Source organism: Nannobrachium achirus, assembly GCF_963921795.1.
Source record: "Nannobrachium achirus genome assembly, chromosome: 2".
In the NCBI taxonomy this organism is placed as follows: Eukaryota; Metazoa; Chordata; class Actinopteri; order Myctophiformes; family Myctophidae; genus Nannobrachium; species Nannobrachium achirus.
In genome coordinates, this window is record NC_137811.1 from 43,510,844 (window position 1) to 43,523,343 (window position 12,500).

At 43.4% G+C, this 12,500-nt stretch overlaps 2 protein-coding genes across 2 annotated transcripts in view; both read right to left on the reverse strand.

Annotated features, from left to right (window-relative positions):
- The window catches only part of nr4a3 (nuclear receptor subfamily 4, group A, member 3), a gene marked incomplete at its 3' end in the record, with an annotated part of 25,644 nt that extends 15,735 nt beyond the window's left edge, over nt 1-9,909 (reverse strand). Inside the window, exons 1-2 of the mRNA XM_080751406.1 lie at nt 9,831-9,909; nt 4,321-5,162 (exon numbers count right to left, since the gene is read on the reverse strand). Of these exons, the coding sequence (XP_080607532.1) occupies nt 4,321-5,162; nt 9,831-9,894 (906 nt within the window). The 5' untranslated portion in view covers nt 9,895-9,909. The remainder of the gene's footprint in view (nt 1-4,320; nt 5,163-9,830) is intronic.
- Nucleotides 1-12,500, reverse strand: part of LOC308298554 (sialic acid-binding Ig-like lectin 15) — a gene marked incomplete at both ends in the record, with an annotated part of 432,712 nt that overhangs the window by 416,906 nt on the left and 3,306 nt on the right. The gene's annotated exons all lie outside the window — the stretch shown is intronic.

Consider the following 12,500-nt stretch of genomic DNA (forward strand, 5'->3'; position numbering starts at 1 on the left):
ATTGAGCTCTCGTGAGTGAGGTCCTGCGCTGTCTCCCTCCATCTCTACCACACTGTGAATGCTTGGGACTCATGATGCTGGTGTGTAATGCATGACTGGCACCTCGGGAGAGACATTCGCATATGAACTTATACCACCTACCTCACTGGTCTCTGATACTCATCAGGAACCAGCACGCACTAACACACAAACTTGTAAATCAGATGTTCTCAATTCTCAATATACTTATTTTAAATCTCTATATCTCATGTACTTCAGTTCAGGTTCAGGTTCTACAACAGGATGTGTGTGCCTGCATGCATGGGTGCATGTGTGTGGTTGTGACTGCGCGTGCGTGTGTGTGTGAAGGCTTGTGTGTGCTTGTTTGTATTGTTTCAGATGGTGGAATAGATGTACGCTGTGATCTGATTCCTGTATTATAATTTTTTTATCAACCAGACCAATAGCGATCAAATTGTATGGAGATCAAAATCTACAATCGCCTAAATATTTAATTTGTGATGAGCAACAGAAATCTCTGAGGCAATTCGTATTCGTAATCAAGATTTAAGGTCTGAATTTCAAAATATTGTCAGTAAGATCAAAAGACCACATGTTGACAATTTGACACTCAGAATTTTGGCACGGACTGATCATCATTTACACATGGGCACTAAAGGTGCATGCACGTACCACACACATAACCACACGCACACACACACAGAAACTCACATGCATGCACGCAGACACGCAGACAAGCAGACACGCAGACAAGCAGACATGCACGCACAGGCATGCAGTGACAGATTCATGACATGTAACATGTGCTAATAGCTCTGGCTTAAATTAAAAGCCTTCACTCAGGGATGTACCTCCCTCCCTCCCCCCCCCCCTCCCCCCCCTCCATCATCCCCCTCTCTCTCCTCCCCTCTGAACCTTAAACACTGCCCCGTCTCTCTCTCTCCCCCCTCTCTCTCTCTCTCTCTCCCTCTCTCCCTCTCTCTCCCTCTCTCTCTCCCTCTCTCTCTCTCTCTCTCTCTCTCTCTCTCTTTCTCTCTCACTCTCTCCCCGTCCCCCTTACTCTCTCTCTCTCTCTCTCTCCACACGCAGTATGACTACCTCTTCACCATCTGTCCATCTCTAATTCAATGCGTTATATGGTAGAAATTATTTATTTTTCAGTTTTTTTCCTGTGACTTTTCATTGGAAATGGATTGTGTGTGTGCATATGTACATAACTTCACTGAATAAATTAAATATCATAGTTTTTGTAAATGCTTCTTCTGAATGGTTCTCTGTCTCTCTCTTTATGTATGATTTCTATCCTGATGTGGACAAAGACATGGACAAGCTGCCTGCAGCAGCTTTTACAGTAAAACAACTTAATTATGTTATGCTTGTACCATGGTGCAAAAAAGCTAAAATAGCCAAACTACAAGTTTACAACATGTCACATCTCATATGTGGGTTTGTACATTGGTTTAGCTGTTTTTCAACATTTTAACAACACTCTTTTTTTTGCCTTTAATGACATGTCCCAAATGGGGATGCTATGTTGATGAAATAATATAATGCATGTAACCAATAATTAAAAGTATAGCTTTTGTCACAATAATATTATAGCTTTTGATATATCGCTCCTGTAATTTAGCAAAACCCACCTGAAGATATTCTCTGTGCTATTAAAAACTATTGAATGCAAGTTAATATATTGCAGGAACTTTAAGTCACCCTTTTCATTTGGGACAAAACATCACAGAGTAATGACAATTTGTTCAAGAGGTAACATAAATGCAAAGTGAAACTGCGTTTAAAATTGTTCTACTAATGAAATAACAATAGGCATGATTCCTGAACACTAACAATACCATCTATGATTCAACGCATATAAAAAATAACCAGATGAAAATGTATTTAAGATTATATAAAACTAACAGATTTATAGACACTGTGCTCAAAGATAACATGTTGATGAAAAGGGATGAGGATGACTGTGGGTGTGCATCTGGTCGGTTGCACTCCGTGTGTGCATGAAGGAGACGTGCTAAGGTTTGACAGACTGTGTGTGTGTGTGTGTGTGTGTGTGCGCGCGCGTGCGTGCGTGTGTGTTCCTACCGCCTGCAGCGTCCTGCCACCAGACACTGCTTTCATTAATTACTAAATAAAAACAAATTGTGAAACTAATTGGAAAGAGGGATAATTCATTTCCACCTACCAGAGGCATAATTCAATTATCTCAATGTTTGCACCCTTGTCCGCTCTGCCCCTTAATCTCTCTCTTTCTCTCGTATACAACCAAACGCGTTGCTTAACAAAATCCTCAGTTGTTAATAGACAGGGGTGTTGCACCAAATTCTGGGCCCTGGGTATTTGAACTATTGAGAAATAGCAGATATACAAGCTCACAGCACGGTGAGCTTGTATATCTGCTATTTTGCTTGAACATTACATTTTGTGCAAGTCTTTGAATATTTCAAATCCTTCTAAGGTTTTTGAAAAACCCATGTTTCTATATGTCAGTGGTGCTCAAACTTTTTCATGTGAAGGCCCCCCAAAATGATATGTATTTGGCCACGGACCCCCCCACCCGAAGCAAAATTTGAGTTACAAATGTTCGCTTAAAACATTTTTTTTTTTTACAGATTTATAAGCTCGCAGCGCAGCACTTGGTGCCGCGTTGTGAGCTTGTATATCTGCTATTTTTCAATAGCTACAGTATAAAATAATTCCAGGTCCCTCCACCTTGGGCCCTAGTAACTCAATCCCACTCCCACTCCCCCCCCCCCCCCCCCCCACACACACACACACACACACACACACACACACACACACACTCAGAGTTAAATAAACACTGAGTATTTTACTGTGTGGCTATAAAGAAATAATTCATGGATGTATCAAGGGATAAAAACTAAAATTGCATTGTGCAACTCCATTGTGACTGAATCAGAGTTGAATTTAACTTGCTGGTTAATATAGGTTATTAAGCACTAAATTATCTGCAGATGCGAGGAGAAATTGTTGAGTGTCTTGAAAATATATGGCATAATAAAGTATGTGTCATTTTATGACATGGAAAGTGAAAGATCTGTTTGACTAAAATCTGTCTCATGGTGATGTATTATGGTGTAGGTGTGTGTGGTGTAGGGGTGTGTGCGTGTGCGTGTGTATACGCATGGGGCGATATAGAATGTTAGAAAGTCAAAATGCACCCGGCGGAATTTCAAAGTGACTCATATAGGCCCATATCATGCTAGATTGTAGCCCAAAGTGGCCATTGTTAGACCACAAACAGACTCAAAGGAAACTTTGATTTCAGGGAGCATTCCAATTGCACTGCCCTCTTACCACACTTTTATTTCTGTGTGGTTGAGTATCAAGCGTAGCAGGCACTTTTCCCTGGCTGTCTCGGAGAGGATATGTATTTCTATCACTGTTGTCACGCGACACAAACACTTAAAAAGAACACACACACACGCACACGCACACGCACACGCACACACACACACACACACACACACACACACACACACACAGTAAACTAATGAGAAGAGTGTGTATGGGAGACAATCATTGCAGCTGCTTTGTGCTTACGATGATGTCTTTACATGCAGTGAGCACTCTTCAGAGACAGGGAGTGAATTAGGAAACCAGGCAGTCAATTATAGCATAATAAATTGTATTTCGAGGACAACAATAGCATAATGACTGTGCCCAAATTTAAATGTCTACCTCTGAAAGAAGAGAGTGAAAAGAGTTATGTTATATTTAGAGACTTAATAAGGTCAAAGGTTAGCGAGGGTGATTTAGACCCATTAAGACAGGAACACAAATCTGTGTCACTGCACTTGACACAGATTTGAACCACTTAACCATTATTTTATGCGTTAACTATTGAATAATAGCAGATATACACAGGGACGTGCAGAGAATGTTAGAGCTGAGGGCTGAAATTTCTAAAAGGGCACTTTTGGTGAATATACCGAAAATAGCAGACCTTCAAGCTCACAACGTGTCGTGCTGCAACGCGTTGTGAGCTTGGAGGTTGGCTATTTTTAGTGCTTGATACCACACTGAACTAAGCATGGATTTCTACACAGAGAGGGCAATTCTTATTCTTTCAAAATAAGATGCTGCATTCAAGTTCAGGAGAGTTTGGACAAGGACAATTCTCCTGCTGCCTTCAGGTATGGCATGGATTTGGCATTGGCATTTCTTTCACCATAGTAAAAACTGCATTCATGATCTGGAGAGGGCACTTTTTTACAGACAGAAAAGGGCAGACACCGTGTTTTTTTTTTTTTTTTTCAAAAATTGTGAGATTTTGTGCTGAAACTTTACCTTGAAGAAGCCCTTGCAGCCCTCACAGGTCCGTACGCCGTAGTGCTGGCAGGCCGCGTTGTCCCCACACACCGCACAGCAGCCCTCCCCCGGGGGGCCGCGCGGGGGCGGCGAGGGCAGGCTGTCCCCTAGCAGGGGGGCGCAGGGCCCCAGAGCCAGCGAGCGGAAGGCCAGGCTGCTGCCCCCGACCCCACGGTGCAGCTGGTACATGTGCTGCTCCAGGGGCGGGCCGTGGGGGTGGGGGGACGGCGAGGACGAGGATATGGAGGAGGCGCGGACCAGTCCACCTCCGAGCCCCTCGTAGCCTCCGCTGTGGGGCGGGGAGTGCTGGTAGAAGTGTGGGAAGCGGGGAGGCTTGATGTTTCCGCCGGGGCCCGTCTCCAGGCCGGGGTTGCCCAGGGAGTGGCTGTGTGACAGAGGGGCCAAGGAGTGTGGGGGGTCCTCCCACAGGAAGGGGGTGCCGGGCTGTGGCGGCAGGGAGGGGGTGGTGGGGGTGGAGGGCGGGGACTGTTTAAAGTACATGGAGGAGCTGGACATGGCCTCCAGCGGAGGGGCGGTGGGGTAGCTCTCCTCCTCCTTCTTGATGGTGGTGAGCCGGTGTGCGCCGGGCATCTGGTAGAGGCAGGAGGACTTGGGCTCGTAGCTGCCGTCCACGAACACGTTGAAGCTGGGGAGGGAGGTGGTGGCGGCGGCGGAGATCTCGCCCCCGCCCAGGTCCAGCTTGGTGTAGTCGGGGCTCATGAGGTCTGAGCTGTAGCTGTCTCCCTGGTAGCTGAACGACTGGCCCGAGTAGGCTGAGCCTGGTGGGGCGGGCCCGTACTGAGCCTGCACACAGGGCATGTCTGCCGGGGAGACATGGCACGCACGCACGCACACACGCACACACACACACACACACACACACACACACACAAACACACACAGGTCAGTGGTGCCGAGGACGGAATACATGTACTGCAATGTAATGTACACGTGCATTTTAATACTATTCAAATGCACAATAAAACTTTAATTAGGGGTGTGTGTTAGTAGACAAATAGAATCAACCATTAGTCAATTACTGAGGGAAAAATGGACTGTTGTGTTAGATTATGTTTTATTTATTTAAACACGAAGGCAGGACTTTGAGGCATAGATTGCCCTTATAAGCACATGAAGAAGAATTGGGGAGATTTGTCCCTTGTCCATGTGATAAAGGACAAACAGAACGTGCATAAGATCTAAAATGTTCCGAAAATGACATAATGTTTGGATAGGCTATAAATGAATACGTTGCTCTATTGGAACAGACATGCAGTTGTCAGAGATTTGGTAACGTTCTGGGCGTGTTGTCCTTCTGGACGTACCTTTCTGTGTTCAACAAGCGTGAAATGGGAAACACTATGAACAAGTCTTTCCACTGCTTTTCAATAGGCTTCCTGCTTCAAAACTCCTGCACTTGTTTATTCAAACACTAAGCATTATTAGTATGCATGCAAGCATATACACATAGTTATAGGCTATATAAGGCTCTATATATATATATATATATATATATATATATATATTAGTGCTGTCCGAGTTAACTAAATTAATCGCAATTAACTCACTGTTATCTTAATCGCGATTAATTATTTTAATCGCAATTAATCGCATATTTACAAACATTGGCTACAATATCGGCTATATTGGCTACAAGGTCCATCCCTGTTGATGTAATAAAAAATACAAAGTATAATTAGGTGGACACAACAGTAATCATATTAAGTCAATTTAGCAGATCATTATACCCATCAGCTGCAGTCTGTTTAATGCAATACCATTATGATTTATTCAGGTTTTTAATTGATTTCGAATAAAAGATTATCATACTTTTGCATAAATCCAGCAAATATTTCCACTCCCAAATTAATAGGGCCACGAAAGACTTGAAAGATATCCCTCTAAGTTAAAAGCTGATTACCTATTTGTGATTAATCGCACGATTAACTACATAAATCATGCGATTAATCGCGATTAAAATATTGAATCGTTGGACACCACTAATATATATATATATATATATATAACTATATATATATAACTATATAGTTATAAGATATATAGTTATAAGATGCTGATCATTAATGCACCAAGGCAAAGCGATCAAAGCAAGAACCAGCCAATTCTACTGTATGGAAATGTCTTTATGTGTGTGTGTGTGTGTGTGTGTGTGTGTGTGTGTGTGTGTGTGTGTGTGTGTGTGTGTGTGTGTGTGTGTGTGTGTGTGTGTGTGTGTGTGTGCGCGTGCGCGAGCAGCATCTGTTCTGTGTTTAGCCAAGTTAGTCTGATGATAGCAAAGCAGATGAGGTGACATTAAATAATAATGGAGCCCCATGGTGATGCTGGACCCTTCAACACAGCTCTGGAAAGTGACTACACAGTGTGCATGTGCATGCACACACACACACACACACACACACACACACACACACACACACACACACACACACACACACACACACACACACACACACACACACACACACTCTTATTTGATGCATGACCTTTTTTTCCATTGATTTAATACCATAATGGTTTCTTTACCTGCACCATCTGCACGGAGCGCTGCCCTGGAAGTCACTAGGCTATATGGGTCTGCCTCTCTGCCTTATCATCAAACTAGTTACGTTACGTAATACGAAAGTCCACCTGCGTATGCTTGTGTGCGCATGCAAGTGTGTGCGGCTGTGCGCGTGTAAGCGTGTGTGTGAGTGTGTGTCAGTTGTGTGTAATCAGTCATGAGTGCCCAGGCACCCACGCGGTGTGCTGTTTGCTCATGGGTCTGTTGCAGGGAACTGTCAACAGAGCGCTGGTCCCATTGACGCCCGACGCTCTGCCACTCTGCGCCGATCGCTCCGTTCCCCTCGCGTCATATTTATCTACAGGTAGTCAAATATTATGGGACATATCTATCAATCCTGGCTGCATCCCTACCTTTGTTCCACGCCTGTAAATGGATTTGAACAAATACCTTTATCCAAACCGATGCCATGCGGTGAATTAGCCTATAGGCTACTATTTTTGTGATAAAAAAAATATAGAGACCGATAGCCGATAGGACTATTTGTTTGTCATTTAATGTCTAAGAATTGAGTAGCCTAGGCTACAAAATGATGTAAAGTTTCTTAATTTAGTAGCCTAGGCTACAAAAAGATGTCAAGTTTATTAGTAGACATTTTATCTGAACAGTAGGCTCCTGTCTGTGCTTTTCCTGAACTTCTAATAAAGTATTCAATCATGCAGTCAATCAATAGGCTACGAGGCTACATGGCTACTTAATTCTGTTTGTAATTAATTTAGAAATATTCCTGTGTTAATAGTAATAATACATAGGCATAGTAGCCTAGTTCCCAATAGCTCTATTCATGCTGCGGTATTAGAAATGTCCTTGAGAAAAAATAAAATCTTGGTGACTAATCTATAAGAATCATGACACATTCATTAGAGCAGTGTTTTAACCACTATCAAATCATAGCTGAAGGGCATCCTGTTGGCTGTGCATGTAGCTAGAGAATGATTCAAACCATTAATTAAAAAGTGGGTAAAAAAAAAATATATATATATTCATATGCGTCATGGTTTGTATTTTCTTATCTTGTGGCTTGTGGGCCACCAAGTGGGTTATGTGAAGACTGAAGACAAAGGGACACGGGGGTGGGGGGAGTCTGGAACTTTAGGAGGGCGACTCGTGTCAAAACCTACGTGGTGTGACAACGTCATCGAGTTTTGAGTTTTTTTTTCTACAAGTGACCATGCAGCTCAGCTCTACTCCAACCCACGTGGAAAACACACACGCGCACAAACACGCGCGCACGCACGCATGCACACACACACACACACACACACACACACACACACACACACACACACACACACACACACACACACACACACACACAGCACAGCGCACACACACACACACACACACACACACACACACACACACACACACACACACACACACACACACACACACACACACACAGTGTGTGAATGAGATTTAGATAAAGAGAGATCAAGAAATTAATTTTTTGAAGGGTCTCATTTGTGTCTCTTTGCTGTCAATCTTTGTGTGTCCAGAGGTGCAGCCTGCAGGCCCCATGTTGCATGTTTAAAACATCACAGTTCACTTCTCACCTCTTTACAGACATAATAGGCCTGTTGCAAAACGCCTCCAGCCGAGTCACTGTCAACTTCTTCTCCTCATTAAGTGTATTTTAAATATATAATAGTTTTTTGTTTTATTGTTTTTTCAAGAGAACCTCAGCTGGTTAGACCTATATTCTGATTAACACAATTTCAACTTAAAGAAGACATGTCCAAGAAAAATGTAGTTCTGCCTGTGGGCCATGCAGACATGATGGACAGAATGACAAAGATAAAGTAAAGGAGGCAAGGAACAGAAGGGGATGTCGTGCGTGTGTGTATCGTGTGTGTGTGTGTGTGTGTGTGTGTGTGTGTGTGTGTGTGTGTGTGTGTGTGTGTGTGTGTGTGTGTGTGTGTGTGTGTGTATCGTGTGTGTGTGTGTGTGTGTGTGTGTGTGTGTGTGTGTGTGTGTGTGTGTATCGTGTGTGTGTGTGTGTGTGTGTGTGTGTGTGTGTGTGTGTGTGTGTGTGTGTGTGTGTGTGTGTGTGTGTGTGTGTGTGTGCGTGCAACCGTGCGTGTATGACTGTGTGTGAGGAGAAAAGCCTTTGCTGAATCTGACTTGACAACAAATAACACACGCACGCACGTCGCGCGCACACACACACACACACACACACACACACACACACACACACACACACACACACACACACACACACGTATAAGCCGGTCATCTCGTTCTGTAAATCAGACACACATATTTAAACTGTGATTTTCAGCAAAAAAAAATATTCACTCATTTCACTGTTCACCTTTTAAACTTTTTGGACTACATGCTTCATTCACACCACAATGTGCACCTCTTCAAACATACACCCAATTCAATTCAATTCAAAGGAACTTTATTGGCATGAGAAAACATTATTGCCAAAGCAATTGTCAAGTGTCATACACCCACACACACCCACGCACACGCACGCACGCGCACACACACACACACACACACACACACACACACACACACACACACACACACACACACACACACACACACACACACACACACACACACATTTGGGACCAATTCTACGTTTTAGTGTTTTTTTAAATTCCAGCACCACCATGAGACAACCTCAATTCCTTCTGTTTTGCATCCAAGTGCGTGCATCTGTGTGTGTCTGTCTGTCTGTCTGTCTGTCTGTCTGTCTGTCTGTCTGTCTGTCTGTCTGTCTGTCTGTGTGTGAGTCTGTGTGAGTCTGTGTGTGTGTGTGTGTGTGTGTGTGTGTGTGTGTGTGTGTGTGTGTGTGTGTGTGTGTGTGTGTGTGTGTACAGTAAAGACAAACAACTCAAGCAGAGTTAGACACATATAGTGTGCAGTGCAGTGTAATGAAACAGTCTCTAACCTCGTGGTGTACATTTCAACTGGACAAACTGCAGCTGTTCCAATACCTGAGCGCGCTTGTTCATTGTCAGAATGCCATAGATCTAACAAACAAAACATAAATACACAAACACATTTCCTTTTGTTGTTGTCACTTGATTCTGTCAAAATGTCATCTCATATATGGGAATTAATATAGGCTATACTGTCCTTATATTTACAGACAAATGGGTGTGCGGGTGCACACACACACACACACACACACACACACACACACACACACACACACACACACACACACACACACACTTACTTACATAGATGCAGAAGGTTGAGAACAAGTTAAAATAGATATTGTAGCCTATTCAGATGTAAAGGCAATTTAATTGCTGCCAAACATAGTAAAAACTCTCTCTCTCTCTCTCTCTCTCTCTCTCTCGCTCTCTCGCTCTCTCGCTCTCAAACACACACACACACACACACACACACACACACACACACACACACACACACACACACACACATACACATACACGCACACACACACACACACACACACACACACACACACACACACACACACACACACACACACACACACACACACACACACACACAGAAGCCTTCTTTGGTCCTTCATTCCACAGGTTCCAGTCCAGATGGAAAAATAAAAAGAGGAAAAATAAAATAATAATACACTAGGCTAATTAATTTGACTTATTTCAACCTTGTTGAGTCATTAGGGGGATCGATATCTATGACTTATTTGATAAGTGTGACTGTGACTGTGTGTGTGTGTGTGTGTGTGTGTGTGTGTGTGTGTGTGTGTGTGTGTGTGTGTGTGTGTGTGTGTGTGTGTGTGTGTGTGTGTGTGTGTGCTGGCCTTCAGAATTCTGTCAGTTTATCTGCTGATTGAAATGTCAACTCGGTCTGCATGCGCCTGGCTGCCGACACACGCACGCGCGCACTCTCACAAAAGATCACCAGGCAGGCATGTTCATTATCAATTAATTTATATAGGCTAATTTATGTTAGAACGCGATATAAACATCCTAAATAAATTTGCTTCCTTTCGCCTATGTTTTAATTTTTTTAATTGTATGTAGGCTATTTTTCTGGTGAATGCAACGTTTTTAGTTTATTATTATTATTTAGGCCTTGTTGATTTATTTTCGCGCAAATTTAGGCGACAGCAAACCAGAAAATATCACATCGAATGATAGCCGACTCCAAATCCTGAGTAGGCCTATGTAGGCCTAATTCAGAGAGACAGTGTGAGAGTAGGCCTAAATGTAACCAATTTTTGTAAATTTACATGACGAACACTCAAGGATTTTAACAGCTTAAAAAACAGCATCACCTCAGTGACGGTGGGACGGAATGACTCGGGGGTCGGACGGACCTGTCTTGTCTTTTTACCTGGTGATAGAGCTTCGCGCTGAATGGTGCTGGGGGTCCCGGGAGGAGGGCTGCTGTTGTGGCTACGGGTGGGGAAAGGCTCGGCGTGGTGCTGAAAGGGTTCGGTGGAGAGAGAACTGTCCTGTCGCCGGTGCTCTGAGCTCGGCTGGGCGCGCTCTTCCGAACCAGGGTCTGCAATAGAGACACCTGGGTTACAGCCAACTGCAGGCTCGCCAAAAATGAGTGTTTGGAATATCAGCGTGCAAAAATGTGGAGGGAAAAAATAAAAATAAAAAAGGAGAAAGAAGTAAAAAAAAAAAAACGAGGAAAATTTTAACGAAAAGGAAAATATGGTCCAGTAGTCTATAAGTGAGATAATCAGATGGAGAGAGACAAAAAATTATGGCACATAAGGTAGGCTATGGTGTATGGACGCTAATTTAAAGGAACGTGCCAACTGCCAAGAACGTCACGAAATAAATCATGGCTAAAAAGAAGGATATAAGAAAAATATGTAACTGTTACTGTCCCATTACACCTGAATACTATAACTATACACAAAATTACAAACTTAGTAATTTCACAATGGAGGCGTGCGAAAAAGTTAAAGAATCACAATTCTGATTAGGCTACTTTGGAGCAGATTTCGATTATTATTATTTTTACATCATTCTGTTTTTACGCCTTGCACCGCACGGCACCACTGTGGACAAATTAATCAAAAAGTACTAGTGATATATAGTCTAGGCTTTTTAGTTTATAGGCTACTTAGGCAAAAAATAGTAGTAGGGTATTTATTTACAATAGTTGTCCGTGTCAGATAACAGCATGCTTGCCTCTGCTCTGATTACCACCACCGTGTTCGCCTGATTGGGGGACTTCATCCAAGAGAAGTCCTGGCTTGAAAGAAAGTCGGAGCTGAAACAGCAGAAGCCTCCAGTCCGTGCGCCCTGCGCTGCGCTCCCAACTCAGTCTCTGTCTCTCTCTGCACTGGAGGAGCGCGCCAGCCAGCAGCACATTACAAGGCCCCGAGCGCCCCCTCTCTGCCACACAGCTCTCCCCGAGACGCAGTCTGTCTGGACGCTGTCTGAAGAGCGAAGACCATGCACTCTACCTTAGTACCTTTCACTTGTTGTAGGCTATTCCAGACAGTGGTTCTCAAACTTTGAATTTTGAAGGTCTCCCATTAATTTTGAAAGTGTACCACGTTAGGGTCCATTTGGTTCCATTTGTACACTATCAAAGTTACAGACTAGACCCCGATAAAGGAACCTAGAGAGTCCCTGAAATCCAC